The sequence below is a fragment of the Macrobrachium nipponense genome, chromosome 24 (assembly GCF_015104395.2).
Source record: "Macrobrachium nipponense isolate FS-2020 chromosome 24, ASM1510439v2, whole genome shotgun sequence".
Lineage (NCBI taxonomy): Eukaryota > Metazoa > Arthropoda > Malacostraca > Decapoda > Palaemonidae > Macrobrachium > Macrobrachium nipponense.
This window is the reverse complement of record NC_061091.1, coordinates 62,496,133-62,522,485: the sequence shown is the minus strand read 5'-3', so window position 1 is coordinate 62,522,485 and position 26,353 is coordinate 62,496,133. Positions and strand designations below refer to the sequence as shown.

The 26,353-nt window shown below is 39.9% G+C and overlaps 1 protein-coding gene across 1 annotated transcript in view; it reads left to right on the top strand.

Annotated features, from left to right (window-relative positions):
- The window catches only part of LOC135205676 (uncharacterized), a 141,733-nt gene that overhangs the window by 24,058 nt on the left and 91,322 nt on the right, over positions 1–26,353 (top strand). Inside the window, exons 2-4 of the mRNA XM_064236582.1 lie at positions 10,539–13,440; positions 15,459–15,511; positions 23,605–23,698. Coding sequence (XP_064092652.1) covers positions 10,558–13,440; positions 15,459–15,511; positions 23,605–23,698 — 3,030 coding nt within the window. The 5' untranslated portion in view covers positions 10,539–10,557. The remainder of the gene's footprint in view (positions 1–10,538; positions 13,441–15,458; positions 15,512–23,604; positions 23,699–26,353) is intronic.

Genomic DNA, 26,353 nt, shown 5'->3' with positions numbered 1-26,353 from the left:
ACAAACCTTCCAAATGAAAGCTCGGTTCTTCATGCACCATGGGAGCCAGGCTGGCTCTGTTTTGGGAGGAATGGGAAAACAGAGGAGCAGTAAGCTGGGTAGTGCAAGATACTCAAGTTCGGCTATCGTATTCCTCTCGTTTCACCTCCCTCGCTCTCACCTGTGCCAATTCCATTCCAGGCATACTCTCCGGGCTCAGACAAATTTCTGGCGCTAGCCGCAGAAGTGGGAAGCGCTTGTTCTCAAAGAAGCGATAGAACAGATAGAAGGGGATTTTCCTCCAGGCTTTTACAATCGCCTTTTTGTAGTTCCCAAGTCATCAGGGGGGGCTGGAGGCCGTTTTGGATGTGAGCGCCCTGAACTTGCATGTCCAGAAAACAAAATTTCATATGGAGACCACTCGGTCGGGTTCTGGGAGTCCATCAGACAGGGGGATTGGATGGTCTCTCGGGACATGCAAGACGCTTATTTTCACATTCCGATACATCGCGAATCTCGGAAGTACCTGAGGTTCATGTTCGAGGCAAGGTGTTTCAGTTTCGGGCGCTTTGCTTCGGACTAGCGACCGCTCCTCAAGTTTTCACCAGGGTTCTATCCCCGATAGGAAGCTGGCTACACATATTAGGAGTAAGAATCTCCCTCTATCTGGACGATTGGCTTCTCCGGTCGGAATCAGAGAGTCGGTGCATGAAGGACTTGGAACAACTCTGGATCTTGCCAGAAAGTTAGGAATTCTGGTCAACAAACAGAAGTCCCAGTTGGTTCCATCTCAGAGCATCCTTTATTTGGGGAAGATTCTGAATGCTCAAGTTTTTCGGGCTTTTCTGTCCCCGAAGAGGGTTCAGGCTGTCTGGAGACAGTTCAGGAAGTTCTTGGACAAAAAGGTAAGTTCTGCCAATCAGTGGATGAGGCTCCTGGGCAAATTGACGTCAGTGGAGAAATTTGTGACGTTGGGAAGACTGCACATGAGACCTCTGCAGTTTTTCCTGAGAGCCTCTTGGTGCAGGAAGACACAACCAGACTCGATTACCTTTCCTGTCACAGATCAAATAAAAGAGGACCTAAGGTGGTGGCTCTCTCGAGCAAGGTTGGAAGAAGGGTTAGATTTACGACCCATCCTCCCGAACCTACAGTTCTTTTCCGACGCATCGGACACAGGTTGGGGAGCCCTACTGGGAAATCAACGGACTTCAGGAGCTTGGTCGGAGAAGGAGAAGAAGTTCCACATAAATGTAAAGGAACTGTTAGCAATTTTCTTGGGGCTCAGACAGTTTCGGAGCTTAGTAGAAGGTCGAGTAGTGGCAGTGCATTCCGACAACTCCACGGCTCTCTCGTACGTGCGGAAACAGGGGGGGGACTCAGTCTTTCTCTCTGTACGAAGTAGCCAAGGATCTCCTCCTGTGGTCAAACGAAGCGAAGGTTCAGCTAGTCCCGAGATTTGTTCCGGGAAAGATGAACGTCATGGCGGACGAGTTAAGTCGTCAACAGCAAGTGTTACCTCTGGAGTGGACTTTGGACAACAAGATTTGTCAGAAACTTTTGGCGCCTTGGGGACGACCGTCAATAGACCTGTTCCGCGACATCAAGGAACAAACCGTCTTCCTCTCTTTTGTTCTCCAGTCCCAGATCCTCTAGCTTGGTCGGTGGACGCAATGCTGTTGGATTGGTCGGGTCTGGAAGCTTATGCATTCCCTCCGTTCGGTCTAATAAGAGAGGTGCTGAACAAGTTCATGTCGCACAGCAATGTAACGCTAACGTTAATCGCTCACCTTTTTGGCCAGGGAAAGAGTGGTTCCCGGACCTTCTCCAGTTGTTAGTAGACTTCCCCAGACTTCTTCCTCCAGAGAAGTGGCTTCTCAAACAACCTCACTTCAAGAGGTTCCACCAAAACTTGTCCGCTCTAGCTCTGACAGGGTTCAGACTGTCCGGAATCTTGTCAGAGCGAAAGGATTTTCAAGAAGAGCTGCAGAAGCTATCGCTCGTTGTAGGAGAGAGTCTTCTAACAAACTCTATCAAGGGAAGTGGAGAATCTTCAGAGAGTGGTGTAGAAGTGCTAAAGTCTCTACTTCTGCGACCTCTTTAACAGAAATAGCAGATTTTCTTCTATTTCTTAGGAACTCTAAGAACTGGCTCCTTCGACGATCAGAGGATATAGAGCCATGCTCTCTTCGGTTTTTCGACATCGAGGTTTGGATATTTCCTCCAATTCAGATCTGTCGGACCTCATTAGGTCTTTCGAAACCACTAAGCTCCCGCAAGATACAGTGGCTTGGAACTTAGATGTGGTGCTTAAGTTCCTCATGGGGCCACCGTTTGAGCCTTTGAAGTCGGCTTCACTCAGGAACTTGACTAAGAAGGCACTCTTTCTTATTGCACTAGCTTCTGCTAAGCGTGTCAGCGAATTGCACGCTATAGACAAAAGAGTCGGTTTCTCTCAAGGCAATGCTGTATTTTCGGTATCTTTGACCTTTCTAGCCAAAAATGAGAATCCTTCTAATCCTTGGCCGAGGAGTTTTGTGGTAAGGAACTTATCTGATTTGGTTGGACATGAGGAGGAAGAAAGGCTCATATGTCCAGTCAGGGCTATTAAGGCAGTATCTGTTTGCCACTAAGGGTATTAAAGGACAATCTTCTAAGCTCTGGACCTCGGTTCAAAATCCCTCTCGTCCTCTTTCTAAGAATGCTATATCGTTCTTTATTAGAGAGCTTATCAGGGAAGCTCACTCGCAGTCCGAGAACGACAATCTTCCGTTCTGAGAGTAAAGCTCACGAGGTTAGAGCAGTGGCAATTTCTTTAGCATTCAGAAAGAATTTATCTTTAGCTTCGATTCTTCAGAGCACGTTCTGGAGATCGAATTCGGTTTTTGCGAGTCATTATCTCAAAGAGATAGAAACGGTTTTCGAGAATTGTAAAACGTTAGGTCCGGTGGCGGTTTCTGGCATGGTGTTGGGAGAAACGGCACAGGGGTGTCACTCTTATGCTAACTTTTCACCTTGAATAGGTTGTCGAGTTCAAGGGAAGCTGGGGGTACTGAGTACCTGGGATACTCACCAGTCTGTTAGGTCAGATTTTACAATGGTTGGGTATATATGTTTTTAAATCTGGTGTTGGTGACAAATGTTTTGTATGATTGAATTTCTGGTCTTAGCCCAGGGCAAGGGCAATCTTTGTTGTTACTATCCTCCGTCAGTCAGCCTTGACTCGCTTGAACTACGGAAGGATTCCACTCCTGTAGAGGCTAACTTTGGTCAAATTCCAATTCCTCTACAATAGTAAGAAGAGCACCGACCAGAGGCAGTAACAGTCTGCTGTAGCTCTCTTACAAGGTAAGGTACAACAGACACCTTGAGTGTTTACTGGTATTGCAAATAAATGTAACCATTTAAAAATACTAGTGGTCCACTGAATCCCACCTTCCCATAAATGTGTAATCAGCTCTATAATTGTTCGGTAAGACACTACAATAAAAATGAAATTTTCATTATTAAAATGAAGTTTTATTGTATACTTACCGAACAATTATGATTATACCCACCCTCCTCCCCTTAGGTGGACGGACGGGCAGAAAGAATTGGATTCACCTGGGCAGTTGTACCTGGTTCTCCCGCGAGTGGAGGGAGATGACGTCATCACCACCAGTGTTGGCGACGCCGACGCGCTAAATTTGAATTTAGTATCCTGCCGCTCGTGGAAATCACGGCTCTATAATTGTTCGGTAAGTATACAATAAAACTTCATTTTAATAATGAAAATTTCATATTTACTCCTATCCCTACTGAAAGGGATAGGATGGTGCTCTATTGAGTAGCTCACCTGCATCTCGTCCTTACCCAGCAGGGTGACGACCGTGTCCCTCTACCCAGAGGTAGAGGGGAGAAAAAGATGGGAAGAGGAGCCAGTCACACTCTCATTCACTCATCCATTCTTACGGACACACCAGGACTCGTTGCTGTTCAGCCTGCGAGGGTCTGGGTTAACTACACAATGTGTTGAGCAACCACCACGGTTCCCAAGGAAAAAGATCCAATAAAGATGCCAAGCGTGACGCTTTTATGGACGCTCGTCAGGACGCTTTGCTGGATGCTCATCAGGATGCCCAGCGTGACGCTTTGCTGGATGCTCGCCAACGCTCGGATGTTCATCGGGACTCCCATCGAGACGTTATTCAGGAAGTTTTCACATCTGTTCCTGAACCTGCTGACACTAATTTCGAAGACGCACCTTGTACTTTGACCTCGTCTTCTCAACATCGCTCATCATTGAAAATTGGCCCTAAAGGACTTATACCACTTCCTTCGGGGGTCTCCTCTGCCGCTCCTGCGGAAGAGGGGGAAGTAAGCAGTGCTTCGGAGGAAGCAAACGAGGATCAACCTTCAACATCAGCGTCTTCTGATTATCAAGTCTTGGTTCGCTTGCTTCGTGCTTCATTTGGAGACAAATTCCAACCCTCGGCTCCTCGCTCTCCTCCTCCTCAGTTTTCTTCGTTAAAAACCAACAAGACTCCGGGATTCGTGAAGATGACGACTTCACTTTCGACCAAGAGGGCGTTTAAAAAGGTCCATGATTGGATGGAGTCTAGGAAAGCACAAGGCAAGACCTCTTTTGCCCTGCCTCCGTCAAGTCTTAACGGCAAGGCAGGTATTTGGTATGAGACAGGTCAGGACGTCTGTTTAAGAGCTCCCTCATCTGCCCAAGGTGACTTTCCCAGCCTGGTTGACGCACCGAGAAGGTCTCTCCTTTCATTGGCGAAGGTGGCTTGGACACCTTCTGAACTAGACCACCATCTTAAGGGCCTCTTCCGTACGGTGGAGGTATTTAATTTGTTGGACTGGTGCTTGGGGGTACTAGACACACAATCTTGACTTAGTCGGGGGAGCTGTCCAGCGTTCTTGCATGTATGGACAAGGTCGTCAAGGATGGTTCGGAGGAACTGGCTTCGCATTTTTGTACAGGGCTCTTAAAAAAGAGAGCGCTCTACTGTAATTTCACTGTGAAGTCAGTTTCTCCCTCGCAGAGGGCAGAGTTGCTTTTTGCACCTCTTTCGAGCCATCTCTTTCCCCAGGCTATGATCAAAGATCTGGCCGGCAGCCTGCAAGAGAAGGCTATGCAAGACCTTCTAGCACAGTCTTCTAGACGTCCTGCAGTCCCTTCGACATCTTCACGAACGCAAGTTGCTAAAAAACAGAAGCCCTTTCGAGGCGGAGCTTCCTCAAGACCGCCTTCTCGAGGAAGAGGCCTTTCCAAATGCAGAGCCCCTTCTAAACTCAGGGGTAAAAAATGAGAATGCAGTCCTTCAGTCACCAGTAGGAGCCAGGCTTCGGTTATTTGCAAAAGCCTGGAGAGAGAGAGAGAGATGCAGACAGCTGGTCGCTCGTCATAGAGCAAGGATACAAGATACCTGTCCTGAAGCTGCCTCCACTGTGCACGACACCCAGGGATCTATTACCCTCGTATCATCAGGAGAAGCAACAGATTTTTTACGATCTGCTTGAGCAAATGCTTGAAAAGAGAGCGGTAGAACAGGTCGTGGACCTACAATCCCCGGGCTTCTACAACAGGTTGTTCCTGGTGCCGAAACAGTCGGGAGGTTGGCGACCAGTTTTAGATGTAAGCAGTCTGAATGTTTTCGTGGAGAAACAAGAGGTTCAAGATGGAGACACCTCAGTCAGTTCTTGGGACCTTAAGACAAGGCGATTGGATGGTGTCATTAGATCTTCAAGACGCCTATTTCCATGTCCCAATACATCCCCAATCGATGAAGTATCTGCGGTTTGTCCAATTCAGGCCTCTTTGCTTCGGATTGAGTAAGGCCCCAATGATCTTCACGATTTTAATGAAGAATGTGGCGAGGTGGCTTCATCTTGCAAACGTCAAGATCTCTCTATATCTAGACGACTGGCTCATTCGAGCATCTTCGAAAGCACTGTGTATGAAGGACCTTCAATCAACTTTAGCTTTGGCGAAGTCCCTGGGACTTCTGGTGAATTTCGAAAAGTCACATCTGATCCCAACACAGTCCATCGTGTATCTGGGGATTCAGATGGATTCAGTGGCTTTTCGAGCTTTTCTGTCCCAGGAACGTCAGCAGCAAGGCTTAGACAAAGTGTCAGCCTTCCTAAGGAAAGAATCATGCTCGGTGAGGGAATGGATGAGTCTGCTGGGGACCATTTCCTCGCTGGAGAAGTTTGTTTCCTTGGGGAGACTACACCTCAGACCTCTTCAGTTTTTCCTGACGTAGAACTGGAAGGACAAAGAAAATTTCGATACGGTTTTGAAGATCTTGAGAGAGGTAAAGGATCACCTAAGGTGGTGGCTGGATCCTGTAAAGCTGTCGTAGGGATTTTCCCTCGAGCTTCAGAGCCCCGACCTAGTGTTGTTCTCCTACGCATCCACCACGGGGTGGGGAGCAACACTAGGGAGGGGAAGAAGTGTCAGGCACCTGGAGAGGGGAACAGGTGTCCTGGCACATAAACCTCAAAGAGCTAGCGGCCATCTATTTGGCGCTCCAATTCTTCCAAGACAAGGTCTCACATCAAATAGTCCAGATCAACTCGGACAACACCACAGCTCTGGCCTACATCAAGAAACAAGGAGGAACACACACTTGGTCCCTGTTCAATCTAGCGAGAGAGATCTTGTTGTGGGCAAAAGCACGGGACGTAACGATCCTTGCGAGGTTCGTCGCAGGCGTAGAGAACGCCCGTGCAGATCTCCTCAGTCGGCAAGGTCAACTGCTGCCGACCGAATGGATTCTTCACCAGGAGGTGTGCCAAGAGCTGTGGAAGTTATGGGGACGTCCTCTCGTAGACATCTTTGCGACATCGAGTACAAAGAGACTTCCGCTGTACTGCTCCCCGGTGCTTGATCCAGGAGCAGTAGCGATAGATGCCCTTCTCTGGGACTGGACAGGGATGAACCTGTATGCCTTTCCCCCGTTCAAGATCCTGGGAGAAGTGATGAGAAAATTTGCAACGTCAGTAGGGACGAGAATGACGCTGATCGCCCCGTTCTGGCCGGCAAAAGAATGGTTCACAGAGGTCATGTCCTTCGTAGCAGACTTCCCGAGGACACTTCCTTCAAGGATAGATCTACTCAGACAGCCCCACTTCGAGAGGTACCACAAAAACCTCCCCGCTCTGAGTCTTAACTGCGTTCAGGCTATCCAAAAGTTGGCCAGAGCGAGAGGCTTTTCAAGACCTTTGGCAAGAGCTATTGCCAATGCAAGGAGAGCTTCCTCTCTTGCAGTGTACCAATCGAAGTGGGCCGCTTTCAGGAGTTGGTGTAGAAAGAAGGGCATTTCCTTTACCACGACCTCTGTGAACAGAATAGCCGACTTCCTACTTTACCTGAGGAATGACTTGGAAGCTTGCAGTCCCGACGATCAAAGGCTACAGAAGTGTGCTGTCTGTAGTCTTTAGACATAGAGGCATGGACTTGGCAAACGACAAAGATCTTCACGATCTCTTAAGATCCTTCGAGACTAAGAAGATCCCTCAACCTAAGTTGCCGTCATGGAACTTGGACGTAGTCCTTAAGTTCCTGATGTCCAGTTGTTTTGAACCTCGTCATGATGCGTCACTAAGGGACGTTACCAGAAAGGCTGTCTTCCTAACTGCTCTGGCGACGGCGAAGAGAGTTAGCGAAATTCAAGCTATTAGCAAGCACGTTGGCTTTAAGGGGCATAATGCAGTTTGTTCATTAAGCCCGACGTTTCTGGCTAAGAACGAGAATCCGTCCAACCCTTGGCCCAAGAGCTTTGAGATTAGGGAGGGTATGGCCGAAGTCATTGGACGGGAGCCAGAGAGAGTCCTGTGCCCTGTGAGGGCTCTCAAATTCTATTTGCGGAAAACGAAGGAATGTTGAGGTCCTTCTAGCAACTTGTGGTGTTCGTTCAGGAGACCAGACTTACCGATGTCGAAGAATGCCCTGGCATTCTTCTTGAGGGACACCATTAAGGAAGCGCATTCATCTTGTGAAGACAGTGACATGAAGCTGTTAAAAGTGAATGCTCATGAAGTGAGGGCTATATCTACCTCGGTAGCCTTCCAAAAGAACATGGCACTCAATGTTATTTTGAGTGCCACCTTTTGGCGTAGCAACTCGGTGTTCGCTTCACACTACCTGCGGGATGTGAAGACGACATACGAGAACTGCTATTCGCTAGGACCATACGTCGCCGCAGACACTATGTGGGGGCAGGAAGTAGCACTCATCCTATCCTGTAGAAAATGGTTAGGTGAGCTTTTAAATTTTATATTGAGTTATGGTTGTAGGGTCGGCATCCTGAGGCGGACTTCCCTTCCTTTAGCCTAAGTTGTGGGAATTAACTTTTGTTAGGCTAGGTCAGGTGGTGGTTTTGCTTCGTTGCCCTCATAGTATGGTCAAATGGTCTAGTCACATTGTGGTCACGCCCCTGTTGACAGATCTAGAACTCCCAGCTACATGGGTCACTACCTTGCTGGAGAGACTAGTAAAGCAGAAGCAGACTTGGGTGACAGTAATCACGAAGTCAGCTATGCTAACAGGTAAGGAACCAAGATGTCAATCATCTGCATGTATGTTTCCTAAAATCCTATTCTGTCTCTCCCTACCTCCAAAGGTGGGATTCAGCTATATATATATCTGACAGGTAAGCTTCATGAACAAAATGATAGTTATGATACAATAAAGTTTGTTCATACTTACCTGGCAGATGTATATAATCAAAGTGCCCACCCACCTCCCCTCAGGAGACAGTGGCACTAGAAAATCTGAATAGAAAATGGGAATGGTTCCTGATACCCGCCTCCCAGCGGCGGGAATGGGTGCTAACCACCTGACTCTCACTGCATGTGTCGTAAGTTTTGAAATTCTGTCGGACTTCGGAGAATACAGCTATATATATACAGTAGTACCTCGAGATACGAAAGGCTCTACTTACGAAAAACTCGAGATACGAAAGCCAATGCGAAAAATTTTACTGCTCTACATACGAAAAATTTTCAAGATATGAAAGGTTGTTGCTGTAAAGTCCCGATATTCGCCCGGACCACCGAGAACAATTTTAAAACTCCCGCGCCGCCAACTGAGTAAACTCGCCACCATCCTCCCGCTCTCCCATTGGTTCCTGATGCTAGTTACCCCATAAGGTCCTGCTCCCCTATTGGTCAGCATCTACCCCTTGTGCTTTAAGTATTCTATTGGTAAAAGGTTGCTGTAAATTGAAAAACTTATTCATGCAATACATTTAATAAAAAAAAAAAAAAACATTAGGTAAAGATAGAATAAAGAATAGAAATGAATGGTTATCATACTGTTTGGTAGTTTCAGTAGTTGAAGAGAGATAATGAAAATTTATGGCTTACTGTGTAAAAGTGATTGCTTGGCGATCGTTCGATACTAGTAAGTGCTGGATGTAAACAGACGTTTGGAAGCTTTTTTTTTTGTTTGTTTATTATAGTTAATGGTTACTTAATAATTATTTGAAATGAGTACATGCAATACATTTAATAAAAAAATAGTGAATTAGATATCAGAAAATATAAAATAAATCAGTCTGCCAACATATAGGTATTTTTTAGAATTCTTCTTCTGTTTTATTATTACATTACGTATTACGTATGTTTCATTACAGCTGTCAGTAACTCAGTATCTCCATTAGGTAAAGATAGAATAAAGAATAGAAATGAATGGTTATTATACTGTTTGGTGGTTTCATTAGATTGAAGATAGATATATATGACAATTTATGGCTTACTGTGTGCTAGGAAAAATGATTGCTTGGCGCTCGTTCGATACTCGTAAGAATGTAAACAATCGATTGGAAGGTTTGTTTTTTCTTTGTTTGTGTATTATAGTTAATGATTAATTAATAATTATTTGAAATGAGTACATACTGATTATTTATACATTTTATTGGCATATTCTAAGCTTTTAGCTCTTAGGTTTAGATGTCAGAATCATAGACTAGGCTACAGTAGCAACCGCTAACATAGGCTAGGCTTATTGCTAGGGGACACATGCTAAAGTCCTAATATATGCAGTAAAAATGGGGTTGAACATTACATGCAGTTGAATATTACTCAAGTATGTACAGTATTTTGCCTTTTTGGAGACATATTTCTTCCGTCGTAACCCTAGAACATGTGTTGTAGGCCTGGAAATATAATTTACTGGGGTGTTTTTGGAGGGCTTGGAACGGATTAGCCATTTTACATGTAAAATGTGTTCCAAGATACGAAAAACTCATATTATTATTACTATTATTATTAATATATTAAGAAAAACCACCAGCATGTTGAAAATAGCAAAACTTGAAGCAGTGTAAGGTGGAGTAATGAACATGAATTTTGAGACCTTTTGTTTCATTCCTGAACTTGGTTAAGAACACTTCTATTTAGGATGCCAAATATTTGGCTTGTTCCAGTTTGGAGTATGCAAATTTGTGTTGTTTACTTTGAATAAAATGCATCATAGAAGTGTAGTTGTTTGAAGCCAGTTTGTTTTGCTGCTATATTTTCAATATTACCTGTTTAGCTTGTATTATTTTTTCTTTCAGATCACACGTAACAACTGCAATGCCACGAAGACGATTAATTAGGACGCAAATACCAAAGTCATCTGAAGAAAGTGTAGAGCCAACTACTGATGGAGAAGGTAGTACACCAAAAGCAAAAGAGCTCCAGCCATCTGAAGACAGCACAGCAACTTCAACAACACCAAATGAACCTGTTACAGTACCAGCTGAACCTGCACCACAGCAGAGCACTTTAAGGAGAAGCAGAAGAACTGCACCAGATGCTTCACCAGCAGTAGAGGAGAGTTCAGGAAACAGTGATGCTGTGAAATGTCAGGAGGTAGTGAAGGATACTGGAACCGAGACAGTAATGAAAACCCCCGTCATCCGGTTAACTCGAGTTTCACGTCGTAATTTATCACCTCAGAAAACAAATGTTGACATCAAGCCTCAAGAGGATGAAAAGGAAAATAACGGTGAAGCTCCAGCAACAGAAGTCAAAGAAACAGTAAGAGGACGAAGAGGAAGAGCAGGTCTAAGGACACAATCCCCAGGTAAAGCAGTTCAGAAGTGTGAGAACACTGTAAGTACATTGGAGAGTGCAAAAGCAGAGACAGCTCAAGTAGAGACTCCTGTCGGGGATTCCACTAAGAATCTAGAGGAGGCTGATTCGTTGAAGGTTGTAAAAGGAACTGAGGATTATAATCCCAAAGGGAGCAAGAGTCCTCGGATAATTAAAAGAAGAAATTTATGCAAAACTCCAAAGCATGAGAAGGAACATGAAGAACTTGTGCAAAATGAGCCTGTAATTGAAGCAGAAAATGTGACTGACTTGGAGAAGAACGAGTTAAAGGTCGGCACTATTCTTGATGGAAGGGAAGAGAATGGAAAAGGAAATGAAGAAAGTGCTGTAGAGGTCAAAATTAAAGAAAGTGCTGCAGGGGTCAAAGTTGAAGTAAGTAATGCAGAGGTCAAAATTGAAGTAAGAGATGATGATGAAGGAGAGAAGATGGAATGTGATGTTCAAGACAGAGAGTCATGTAGTACAGATAAATTAATCAGTGAGACTTCAGTGGTTGTTACTGCAGTGAAAAAGGAGATGGATGGAGAAGCACCTTCGCAAAATATGGAGAAAGTGAGTGATGCTCCCACAAAGAACACTAGAGGTAGGAGAACACTGAAGAGAGCCGCTGATAAAGAAAATGTAAATGCTCCAGAGGCAAAAGTTTTAATTAAAGAGTGTGAAGAAACAGAGTCTCAGAGTACAGAAATTGTAAAGGGCACTCCATCAAGAATTGTAAGACAGAGAAAAGGAATCAAAGAAACTTTAGATAAAAAGGTTTTACAAATGCCAGAGCATAAAGTTTCTGTTAAAATAGAAACAGATTTACAAAGCACAGAAAAACTCGAAGGTGACAATGTACAGGTTGAAGTTTCCGGGAGTGGGGAATTAAAAGAAGAGTTAAGTGAAATAGAGAAAGCAAAGGTAGGTACCATAAGAAAAGATATCAAAGAAATGGAAAGAGTTCAAAGTGGTGACATTTTAGAGAAAATGTTGGCTGATGACAAAATTGAGACAATTCCCACAGAAAAATCAAAGGGTAGTGTTTGTACAGTACCCAAAGGCAAGGAAGAAGCTGTTGAAATTTCCAAGGAAAGTGAAACAGGAGAGTCAAGTAAAGTAAATATAGTTAAGGTTGATACAATACAAAAACCAGCTGCTGAAGAAGTTTTAGGTATAGAAACTGTGGATGTTTCCAAGAAAAGTGGAAGATTAGTAGGAAGGTCAAGTACAATAAATACAATAAAGGTAGACGCAGTAAAAGAACCATCTACTGAAGAACTTGCAGTTAAAGTAACAGTGGATGTTCCCAAGAAAAATGGAAGAGGAGTGTTAGGAAGGTCAAGTAAAATAAATCCGGTAAAGTTAGACACAACAAAAGAACCGGCTACCGGGGAAGTTCCAAGTAATCAAACAGAAGTTCGTAGTTGTGATATTGATGAGAAAATGGAGGTAGAAGATGTGATGGATCCACTTCACAAAGAAAATGTGGAGGACTGTCTTAATGAAACATTAGAAGACAAGAAAGAAATTCCAAATGCTGCAGATAAAACATTAGAAGACCAGAAAGAAACTCCAAATGCTGCAGATAAAACATTAGAAGACAAGAAAGAATCTCCAAATGCTACAGATAAAGAAGTGTTAGACGAGACTTTTGAGGCAGAAGAAATTAATTTTGAAGACTTTATTGAGGTAGATGGTGTAGATAACTTCGATGAAATGGGCAATGCAGATGTGCCTGGTGAAGAACAAGAGCATGGTTCTACCAATGATGATGAGGAGTTGGATTATGAGGATGCAGAAGACAATGTTGAAGATGATGTCAGTAGTCTAGATGCTGATGAGTTACTCATTATAGAAGATGATGCAGAGTACCGAAGTCTTTTTGATGAAGAAATAACTGCTGCAGAAGAAGCAAGAGCTCAAAACAAGCAAGCTAAAGGTAAGGATATGGAAAAGAAACGCAGCCCTCATGGTGGAAAACCTGATGAAAAAGGGAAAAAAGATGATGCTAGCAAGGGCAGCCAAGATAACAGGAGAAAGAAAGATAATGACCCAAGCAGGCGGAAAAGCCCTGAACCCAGAGACAGAAGTCGCACAACAAGGAGTAGAAGAAAGAGTCCTGAGGCCAAAGATAGAAAAAGCCCTGAATCAAGAAGTAGGAAGAGCAGCCCTGAATCTAAAAACAGAAGAAGAAGCCCAGAGTCCCGGGATAAGAAGAGAAATGCCGATTCAAAGGGTAGAAAGAAAAGTCCAGAGTCCCGAGATAAACGGAAAAGTCCTGAAACCTGTGAGAAAAGTAAGAGGAAAATTGAAGACCAAGATAAGAAAAAGGATAGTCAGTGCAGAAATGATCGAAGGAGGAGCAAGTCGCCTCCAAAGGTAAGAATGATATTATTTTGAACTGAAGTGTGGGTCTTAAAACAGTATACGTAATATAATTTACTTGGAAGTCTGTCTGATAATGTGACCTTACACACTATATATATATATATATATATATATATATATAGATATATATAACTATATACTATATATTATATATATAAATATATATATATATATAATAATAATATATATATATATATATATATCTATATATATATATATATTCATACTATATTATTGATATATATATATAATATATATATATATATATATAGTATACTATATATATATATATATATCTACTATATATATATATATATATCATATATATATATCTATATATATCATATATATATATATATATATATATATATATATATATATAATCTATATATATATATATCATATATATATATATATAATATATAATATATATATATATATATAATAGATATATATATATATATATATAATATATATATATATCTAGATATATATAGTGTATATGTATGTTATATATATATATAGATGTATATATATATATATATATATATATATATATATACTATGTTATATATATATATATATATATGTATGTTATATATATATATAATATATATATATCTATTATATATAATATATTTATATATATATAATGTATATAGATAATATATATATAATTATCAATGTATGTATATATATATATATATATGTATGTATATATATAATATATCTTGTATGTTATATATATATAAGTATGTATATATATAGATATATATATATATATATCTATAGTATGTATCTATATATATATATATATATATATTATATCTCGTATGTATATAGATATATGGTATGTGTATATATATATCTATTTATATATATATATAATATCTATATGTATGGTATATATATATGTATGTAGTGTATATATATAGAATATATATGTATGTATATATATATATATAGTTATATATATATATATATGTATGTATATATAATATATATATATATATATATATATATATCTATATATGTATGTATATATATCTATATGGATGTATATATAATATGGTATGTATATATATATATTATGTAATTATTATATATGAGGTATCAGATATATGTATTATATAATATGTATATATTATATGTATGTATAATATATATGTATGTATATAATAATGTCTGTATATATATATATGTACTACTATATACTTATGTATAATATATATGATATATATATTTGTATAATATATCATATGTATATATATATATGTATAATATATAGTATATATAGGTATGTAATATATATATGTATATGTATATATATATGTATATATATATGGATATATATATCTATCTGTATATATATATGTATCTATTATATATGTATATATATATATGTATATAATCATATATCTATATATATATATAGATATATCATATATGTATATATATATGTATTATTATATGTATATAATATATATATATATATATATATATATATAGAAGGGACGAGAGTATTATTATATGTAGTGTATATATATAATATACTATATAATATATCTATACTATATTTATATATATATATATATATATATATATATATCTAATATATAGTATGTATGTAGGTATATATATATGATATCACTATATGTATATATATATATATATAATATGATACTATAATATATAATATTATATATATATATATATATATACTATATAATCATATATATATATATATGACATACCTATATATACTATATATATATATATATATATATCTATATAATTATTAATATATATAATATATATTTATTATATTATGTATTCTCTTTATATAATATATATGTCTATCTATATATAATTTATCGTTATCTTATATCTTAATATATATATAGTCTCTATATTATTATATATTATATATATATATACTATCTTAATATATATATTATATTATTAATTTAATATAATCTTGTTTTGATATATTTTGTAAATCTTTCTAGGCTGACAGCAAGAAGGACCCCACTACTGGTTGTAAACTTCAAATTAACATAAGGTGAGTTATGCATTGGTTTACCACCTTTGTCTTGTTTGTACTGTAGTTTTTGGTACAGAAAGTAGCTAGTAGACAAAGATTGGCTGTATATTTTTAGCCAGTTTCATCAGATTTATATATTCATAGAGCTGTGTAGATACTTTTACCTTGTGTCATTCAATTTTTAATTTTAAGGGAAGATTCATAATGATGTGCATACTCCACTAAAAGGAATTACAGTACGTGTCGCCTTCCTTTTGTCTGTATTTCTCAGATGTTCATCTTAGCAGTTATCTTGTCATCACAACTACCATGGTAGACAGTCATGCCTAAAAGGTTATGAAAGGAGATCACTTTACCTGTTTGCTTATGTTTGTGGCAATCTTTCGCCAATGGGTTGTATTTAAAAGCTTCAAAATATAACAGCCAAATTATGCTATCTCATGAATTGGGGGCAAGCCAATGCCATTAGGCCCCATTATACAGTAGTAATGCTTCATTCTACCTTATGAATGATGGGATTTGCTTCAAATTTTAACAATTTATTATACAAGTGATGCTGATAGAATACTAGAAGGAAATAAAGATATTCAGCTTCTTAAAGTATGATTCATAAATTTTGGCTGTCAAAAAAATGACTAAAAAATAAATTACACTAAAAAATAAATTACACTGAAAAATATTTTTATACAAGTAACTTACCAAGTAATTACATAGGTATAATTTCTACTTTTTGGCAGCTCAAAATTAAAAAATCAAAGTAGCACACTTATTTTAGGTGTGGACAGATTGATCTGCCCACTACTAACACAGCTGGAGCCTACAATTCATTTCTGCTGGTCAGTTCTCGTTGGATCCGTTTTTGTCACCAGATGGATTTTGTTAGGTCTACATGTGGTGATGTACTCTATTTGGTACCACACTAATATTAAAAGTTGCTTAGCTAATATTCAGGATTTTTTATTGTGGTTTACTTCATTATGTGAGATACTAATATGTCCAGCATTAGGAGTTATTGCAGTAAAGGCTGCAAGACAAAACTTATGTCGGTGAAGTACGACAGACATTCTACATTCTATTTTTACCTAAGATAAGTGTGTGGAAGAGAAAATAAATGAGTTGACTCGCCTCTTTCTTTCCCTTTTATCTTCACTTTTCATGCCGTTTGTACTAGGATGTAAATGGATTCAAGTCCCCTTCACTCTTGATAAGGTAGAAGGAGGAAGGACAATTTAATAAACTATCTTATTAGTCTGTTGTATCGTCTCTGACATTTGTTTTAGGTTCAAACCCATTACAGGCAGCCCCGTTATCGTTAGTATCGGTTACCGGCATTTCGGTTTTATGCCACTTATTCTATATATTCTTTGTTGGATTTTGCCCTCTGTAGGGTTTATAGTATACTTTTGTCTGATTATTGGTGGCTTAGACTAAGTGCCAAAACCTCCTTATAAAATACAAACGACGAATATGCTTCTTTTCCTTGGTTCTTTAAAAAGTTATGCTTTACTTCATTGTATCCAATTAACTTTGTAGTCTCTTATTACTATAGTATTATAAAGTACAAACCAAGTGATCAATGTTTTGCTTTGGAAGCCACCGCATGGCGGCTCTCCAAGCACTCTCCTAGCTGGACCTGAGGTCTTTCACAGTGTCCAAGATCGCTGCTTCCTCTGGGGCCATTACCCCCAGGGGAAGACTCATCCTTCAGGAAACTGTGTCAGTCTGGGGGTAGGGCTATTACCTACCTGGCCCACCAGACTGCTAACCTGTGGGCTAATCTGGTGCTCAAGAGTAACCAGGTCGCTTGGTTCTGAGGCGGCTTTGGCCTTAAGGAACAGACCTTTGCTGGGTTCTACCTCTCTCTTCAATAGAGATCAGGTAGATGCTGCGGCGGGATGACGATAAGGACCGGCTTGTTCACGAGGCAGTAGCGAAGGCTTCTGTGCCTATGTGTTCCACTGCGGCTAGACCTTCAAGTCTTGCTAGCTCTTCTGCTACCCTAAAGAAGTCCTTCGCTTCTAAGGGATCCCAACGAACGACCCAGCCTTCTTCTCCCTTTCAAAGGGAGCGCCATCATGCCCCTTTCAGCCAACCTTGCCTTCTGGTATGGGAGATATGGGTAAGAAGAAGGGGAAACACTATGGTTGGCATTCCCCTCCAGCTACTGCCATTGGTGGCGGGGATGCCTATTGAGCCATTGGGCAACTTAGCAGTGATACAGAACAGACTGGTAGTGGATGTCCTTTGGTAGGGTTATATGCCACCCCTCACCAATCACCTGGTCTGCCTTCTTTGCTATGTAGTGGGATCACTGAAACACCAAGCACTATTAGAAGAAGTGCAGAAAATGCTGAGGAAGGGCACTGTAGGAGTTGTGTCGGACTGCTCTCCCGTGTTCAACAGCCGAGTCTTTTTGGGTTGGAGACCAGTCATAGACCATTCTCCCCTGAACCAATTAGTTTGCCAGACTTGGTTCAAGATGGAGATAGCACGTGTTGGCCTCTGTCAGGGAGAACGACATCATGCTTACTGTGAACCTAAGGGATGCATATTTCCAAATACCCATCCATCAGTCGTCCCGCAAGTACCTCCGCTTCTTTCTCGGGGAAATTGTCTACCAGTTGAAGGCACTATGCTTTGGACTTCCGTCTGCTCCCCGGGTGTTCACGAGAGTGTTCAAATGACATTCTCAAGTTTTGTGAGAATCTACGGATCTTGATAAATCTGGAGAGGTCCGATCTTGAACCCAACAGAGGCTGTTGTATACGGGCGTGCTGATAGACACTGTAGCAACAAGGGTCTTCCCTTTGGACTCTCGTATCATCAGGCTCAGAGAGGCAGCGAGGCTGTTCCTATCAAGACAGGAACAACCTGCTCAGCTCTGGCAAGTTGTGATTTGTCACCTGTCGTCATTGGAGAAGCTGGTCCCTCATGGGCACCTTCACCTTCGGTCTCTCCAGTGGAGACTGCGCGAGTAATGGTACCAGTCACAGGATCCTCAGTCGTCCTTCGTTCCTTTCTTGTGGGAAATAAGGGAAGCCTTGGATTGGTGGCTAGACAACGGGAACCTCATCATAGGAATGGTTCTCTCCACTCCCCCTCCGGACATGCTCCTGTTCTCAGACACATCAAACGTGGGATGGGGCACACACCTGGAGGAGTTGCTGACTGCAGGAGTGTGGAACCTTCACAACAGGTTCCTTCACATCAGTGTCCTGGAACTCAAGGCAGCCTTCCTGGCTCTCCAAGAGTTCCAGGAACGAGTGATGGAACACTCCGTGGTGTTGGTGAGCAACAACACCACGATAGTGGCATATGTCAACAAGCAATGGGGACTTGCCTCTCTTGTGTTACACAAGTTGACAATGCAGGTGCATGAGTGGGCAATAGTTCACTCAGTAGAGCTGTCAGCCAGGTACATCCCAGGCAATAGGAATGTAGTGGTTCCAAGCTCAGCCACCAGAATCAGGTGGTAGGAACTGAATGTTCCCTACACCAGGATGTGGTGGAAAGGTCTATAACTGGACAGGGTGTCCAGTTATAGACTTGTTCGCCACCCGGTTTAACAGGAATGTGGAAATCATCTGCTCCGTTGTTCTGGGATGTACCTGGCTGACAGCTCTACTGAGTGAACTATTGCCCACTCATGCACCTGCATTGTCAACTTGTGTAACACAAGAGAGGCAAGTCCCCATTGCTTGTTGACATATGCCACTATCGTGGTGTTGTTGCTCACCAACACCACGGAGTGTTCCATCACTCGTTCCTGGAACTCTTGGAGAGCCAGGAAGGCTGCCTTGAGTTCCAGGACACTGATGTGAAGGAACCTGTTGTGAAGGTTCCACACTCCTGCAGTCAGCAACTCCTCCAGGTGTGTGCCCCATCCCACGTTTGATGTGTCTGAGAACAGGAGCATGTCCGGAGGGGGAGTGGAGAGAACCATTCCTATGATGAGGTTCCCGTTGTCTAGCCACCAATCCAAGGCTTCCCTTATTTCCCACAAGAAAGGAACGAAGGACGACTGAGGATCCTGTGACTGGTACCATTACTCGCGCAGTCTCCACTGGAGAGACCGAAGGTGAAGGTGCCCATGAGGGACCAGCTTCTCCAATGACGACAGGTGACAAATCACAACTTGCCAGAGCTGAGCAGGTTGTTCCTGTCTTGATAGGAACAGCCTCGCTGCCTCTCTGAGCCTGATGATACGAGAGTCCAAAGGGAAGACCCTTGTTGCTACAGTGTCTATCAGCACGCCCGTATACAACAGCCTCTGTTGCGTTCAAGATCGGACCTCTCCAGATTTATCAAGATCCGTAGATTCTCACAAAACTTGAGAATGTCATTTGAACACTCTCGTGAACACCCGGGGAGCAGACGGAAGTCCAAAGCATAGTGCCTTCAACTGGTAGACAATTTCCCCGAGAAAGAAGCGGAGGTACTTGCGGGACGACTGATGGATGGGTATTTGGAAATACGCATCCCTTAGGTCCACAGTAAGCATGATGTCGTTCTCCCTGACAGAGGCCAACACGTGCTATCTCCATCTTGAACCAAGTCTGGCAAACTAATTGGTTCAGGGGAGAATGGTCTATGACTGGTCTCCAACCCAAAAAGACTCGGCTGTTGAACACGGGAGAGCAGTCCGACACAACTCCTACAGTGCCCTTCCTTAGCATTTTCTGCACTTCTTCTAATAGTGCTTGGTGTTTCAGTGATCCCACTACATAGCAAAGAAGGCAGACCAGGTGTTTGGTGAGGGGTGGCATATAACCCTACCAAAGGACATCCACTACCAGTCTGTTCCGTATCACTGCTAAGTTGCCCAATGGCTCAATAGGCATCCCCGCCACCAATGGCAGTAGCTGGAGGGGAATGCCAACCATAGTGTTTCCCCTTCTTCTTACCCATATCTCCCATACCAGAAGGCAAGGTTGGCTGAAAGGGGCATGATGGCGCTCCCTTTGAAAGGGAGAAGAAGGCTGGGTCGTTCGTTGGGATCCCTTAGAAGCGATAATGCAGGTAAGACTTGAGAGTAACCTATCTGTTCCTTTTGTTAGAATTAGAAGCAGTTTCCACCCCTTACCTTACAAGGCAGGGAAGGGGGCCTTGAATTAAGACAAACCCATTTCTTGTACAAGCAGTCTCCGGGTTACAACAGGTTTGGCTTATGACATTCTGAGGTTGAGGCACTTTTCAATTTTATTCATCAGAAATTATTTCCAGGGTTACGACGCCTATATGACAAGAAATATGACACCAAATTGCAAAATAATCAGTATTTTTATTTTTATTTTTTTAATGAAAAATGCAATAAGAATGTGGTTTACATAGTTTTGAATGCACCCAAAGCATTAAAAGGGTTTTCTTATGATTTTTGACTATATTCCTCATCATGATGATTTTCGACTTCCAATGCGTCTCAAGAACAGAACCCCCGTCATAACCCGGGGACTGCCTGTATTTGCCTTATAGTCACCAACATATGGTTCTTCACTTTCCCATAAGGGTAACTCGTATCTCTCCCTTATGAGAAAAGCCCAGAAGACTGACCCTGATCTCGCAGTTCCATAACTCAAATTAGATGCCAGTGGCTGGATCCTCTTCCTTGCTCTTAATGACCAGGTGAGGAACCCAGGTAGGCTAAACCCCAGTCGGTTCACTGGAGCTTACTCAGATTCCTTCCCCCCAATCAGTGAATCTTCCTATTGTAAGGTCTGACGATTTGTATATCCTGTAGAAACAAATCACAGTTTTTTAAAGTAAATTGTATTTCACGTAACTATACAAACCTACGTCCTTTACACTTAGTGCCCACCTCATGCCACCCCTCAAAGTGCCCACCTCATGCCACCCCTCAATCTGTTACCTGGGCCGAAAGCAAATTGGAATGTTTAATTCCGGTCAGAGAGACTGCCAGCAACCAGACCAGTAGTTAACTACCGAAACACCATGTTTGAGAATTCAGCAGCTATGTCCAGGCTAGTAGCACCTTAAGTAATTCCTATTGTAAGGGACATAGGTTTGTATAGTTAGGAAAAATATTATTTCCTTTCAAAAATTATGATTTTAATAATGATACTTTTATTATTCTCTCTTGGTTTTGTAAGTTATATAACTAGAAGATATGATAAATAAAGCTGGCCCTCTCCCCCCCAGTTATATAACTAGAAGATATGATAAATAAAGCTCTCTCTCTCTCTCTCTCTCTCTCTCTCTCTCTCTCTCTCTCTCTCTCTCTCTCTCTCCTCCTCTTCATCTCGTCCTCTCTCTCTCTCTCTCTCTCTCTCTCTGTCGGGTTTTACTGCGGCTCAAATTTCTAGCTAGCTTGTCTGACGCCCAGTTCACCGGGTGACAGCTACATATATGTAGTAAGCTACTGTTTTGCTTCCATCGAAATCATTTTCTTGGGTTTTTTCTTATCACCTACTTTGTCTTTAGCAGAGAGAGAGAGAGAGAGAGAGAGAGAGAGAGAGAGAGAGAGAGCTTGGGACTAGAGTACTGTTGACTATCTTAGCTCGAGAATAACAATGAAATTTGTATTTTAAATATTTTATGATGATAAGAAATGAAACATGGATAGTGACAAGATATTCTCTTGTATACTGTTATAATACGTGATAATCATTGAGTCAACTATAAAAGTTGTATTGAAGCACAGTTTCGTAAATCACAGAAAGAATAAAAATATGGCAACAAATATTTTTATTCTTTCGGGGACGATCTTGTTCTTTTATTACGATAATAATAGATCAGTATTATAGTTTTTTTTCTGTAAGTGATGAGAGAGAGAGAGAGAGAGAGAGAGAGAGAGAGAGAGAGAGAGAGAAGAGAGACACGAGAGAGAGAGATAGAGAGAGAGAGAGAGAGAAGAGATACATCGGTAACTTTGTAGAAACGGTGAACGTCACGGTGTGGTCATATGTATTTTTTTCGTGAATGAATATACATTTATGATAAAAAATAGTTACTGTACTGCTTAGAGTACCATACTGTAATATTAATGTAATCACATCAAAATAAAGTAATCATTGTTCATTGTATACTGTAAACATGTAAAGTGTATTTTTGTCTTTTGAAAAATGGATTCCCCAAGGAATTATTCCTTGAAGAGGCTTTTTATTATGAAGATATGCCAATAATATAGTATAAGATTTGCGTGTTATTATGAATATATGACAATAATGTATAAGGTAAGAATGGTTTTATTACGTTTACGCTTCGTCGCCGATTGCAAACAACATACGATAATCTATGACAATTATCGTTTGTATGACTGCAGTGTTCAGAGAAGTTGATTACATTATACCAAAACAATAATGAAGTTCAAATTGAACATTTATTTTTTCGTAAATGTTATTACTACTGTAATTAAGCTACTACTATTAACATTTCTAAAAGGTTAAGAATGACAAAGGTGCTGTGAAGTGTAACTCAATGTTTACATTTCTGCTGGCCGCTCAACTACAAGTTGATGTCAATGACGTGGAATTATTCCATGAATAGGCTATATATTATGAAGATATGCCAATAATATATAAGGTGAGAATGGTTTTATTACCTTTATTGTCAGTTAATATCATAATGTGAATCTGTTCATGCATTTGTTGGTTATCGGAACCGGACGAGGCTTAGCCTACCACGACAAGCGCGTGATGTTGTGATTCATACCAGCGATATATAGACTGAGAAGTGGTTGAAGGAAAAACCCGTTATTAACTGAATCCGTGATTGCTGATCCGCGACTAAGCGAGGCCCCACTGTATATGAAAATGACATTTTTATGATATAAATTTTTCTATATACTTAACAAGTATACAGGATCAAAGTCCACCCTCCTCATTCCTGTTCTCCCACTAGTGGGCAGGTTGGTCAAATTTACACAATGGTTTGTAGTGTTACCCGCGATATTTTGAATTCAAGGTGCCATAAGTATGTATATAAATTTATTTAATTATAAAGATGTTATATTTGCTGTATTTAGAAAATATTCAAGTGCAGGCATAAAAAAAGTCTGAGTTAAGATACTGCTGTATTTACTTTAATTGTGAAAGCAACAGTATTATAATGGTGTAACAAGTGTTAAAACTTCAGTTTGTATTCTTCACTTTCAGGGGTGACGTCAAGAAAACCAACTCTTTCCGTCAGGTTGTAGTTTTGGCGAACTCTATCTATAAGATACAGTTAAAAGGCCTGGAAAACTCGCATGTAAGTACATTTCTCATAATTTCTCTTAAATTGTATTGTTTCCACGCAAATAAAAACCCTCGGTCTTTAAACGTTGGTATTAACTTTCAGCAAGCTGGAATCTGGCTGTTAAGCTTTTTTGCAAGGTGGTTATGGTAAAAATTACCAAAGGTAGTAGGTGTGGAAGTAACGGCCACCCAGTCTGAATGCATCCAATTCTAGCTGTTTACTTTTTGCCACTGTCTCGATGAGACATGCTTTTCTTCTCTGTCCTGCCTTTCTGCTTTACTTCTGTGTTTTGTATTTTATGTTTATATGTACTTTGAATATACAGAAATACCTCAATCTTATATGATTTGAGTTGCGAGAATTCACTATTGTGAAATTTTAACCCTCTTACGCCGATTGGACGTATTAAACGTCGAGTCAAAATGTCTCCCATATGCCGATTGGACGTATCATACGTCGGCTCAAAAAAGTTTTTTTAAAAATTCGCGGAAAAAATACTTATAGGCCTACCAGCCGAAAACTTTTGTATCACGCGCCTTGGGTATGCTGGAGTTCACGGATCAAGGCGTTGTTTTGTTTACAATCGCTACGCAGGCGCGCAAGCGCGAATTTCTTTATCGCACTAAAAAGTATCAGTGACACATCTCGGAAATTATTTCGTCACTTTGACATAATTGTTGCACCATTTTAAATTATCCTTTACATGAAGTATTATATATGAAAAAGTGCGCAATTTCATGCACAATACAACTAAAATATACTCATGATTGTAGCTTTTATCAGTTTTGAAATATTTTCATATAAATAACGATAAGTGCAAAAATTTCAACCTTTCGGTCAACTTTTGACTCTACAGAAATGGTCGAGAAACGCAATTGTAAGCTAAAACTCTTACATTATAGTAATATTCAATCATTTGCCTTCATTTTGCAACAAATTGGACGTCTCTAGCACAAATTATTTTCGATTTATGGTGAATTTATGAAAAAACTTTTTCCTTACGTTCGTGCGATAACTCTCCGATAAATTTTTTCGTGCGATTGTCCTAATGTTTGCACCCTTTTAAATTTGCCGTTACATAAAGTTTTATATATGGAAATGTGCGCAATTTCATGCACAATACAACAAAAAACAACCCATGGTTGTAGCTTTTATCAGTTTTGAAATATTTTCATATATAAACGTTAAGTGCAAAAATTTCAACTTCTCGGTCAACTTTGACTCTACGAAATGGTCGAAAAGCGCAATTGTAAGCTAAAACTCTTATATTCTAGTAATATTCAATCATTTACCTTCATTTTGCAACGACTTGGAAGTCTCTAGCACAATATTTCGATTTATGGTGAATTTATGAAAAAAAAAAAAAAAAAACATTACGTTCGCGCTGGTAACTTCCGAAAAAAAATCAGAATTTTTTTGTGCGATTGTCGAAATGTTTGCACCATTTAAAATTAGCTGTTACATAAAGTTTTATATATGAAAAAATGAAATGCGTAATTTCATGTAGAATACATTTAAAAATGATGAAGGTTGTAGCTTTTCTCTTTTTTCGAAATATTTGCATATAAATCACGAATAAATATCCAAAAAAACACGTTCGGTCAAATTTGACTACCGAAATAGTTGAAAAACGCAATTGTAAGCTAAAACTCTTACGGCCTAGTAATATTCTGTCATTTTTCTTCATTTTAAAACAAATTTGAAGTCTCTAAAACAATATTGTGATTTATGGTGAATTTTTGAAAAATATATTTACCTTCTACTCCGCGCGCCGATTCGCGGCCGCAAGTCTCCGAAATACGTACATGGCATTATCCTAATATTTGCTCCTTTTCATATTAGCCTTTTTATAGAGTTTCATATATCAAAATGTGCGCAAATTCATGAAGAATACAATAAAAAATAATTGAAGGTTGTAGCTTTTTCCATCTTCGAAATATGTCCATATAAAAAAATATATATATTAAAATTTCGACATTCGGTCAAATTTAACTCGTCCGAAATGGTCGAAATCTGCAATTCTAATCTAAAACTCTTACAGTATCGTAATATTCAATCATTTGTCTTAATTTTGAAACAAATTGGAAGTCTCTAGAACATTATTTAGAATTACGGTGAATTTTTGAAAATAACATTTTTTACGTCCGCTCGTTACGAATTCGTACATCATTTTGTGATAAAATTTTTCCGGTGTTGCTTTTATTGTTTTACAATGTATTATATATCAAAATGATCGCAATTTAGTGTACAATACAACGCAAAAAAAAAGTAACTGGTTAGCTTTGACCGTTTTCTGCACAGCGTGATTTGAATACAATTATGTATGAATTTTTTTTTTTCGCTACCATATATCGCATTATTTACATATGATAATGATATTATTTTTCATTTCTGATGGTTGCATTCTAAACTTCAGGCAATGACAAAAAAAGGAGCCAAAAATGAACTCTTAATCTTCAAAAGTATGCGCACTGTAATTTTTTGAAAAAATTATTTTTTCCACTTCCGCGCTCACTCCAAACCAGGCCCGGCATACGGGAGACGTTTTGATTTTTAGGGCTCCGGCGTAAGAGGGTTAATTGGAATCTAGCTAATTATTTATCATATGCTAGTATTTCTCAGACATGCAAACATTTGCGAGTCCTCAAGAAACCCTGGAGAATTGGT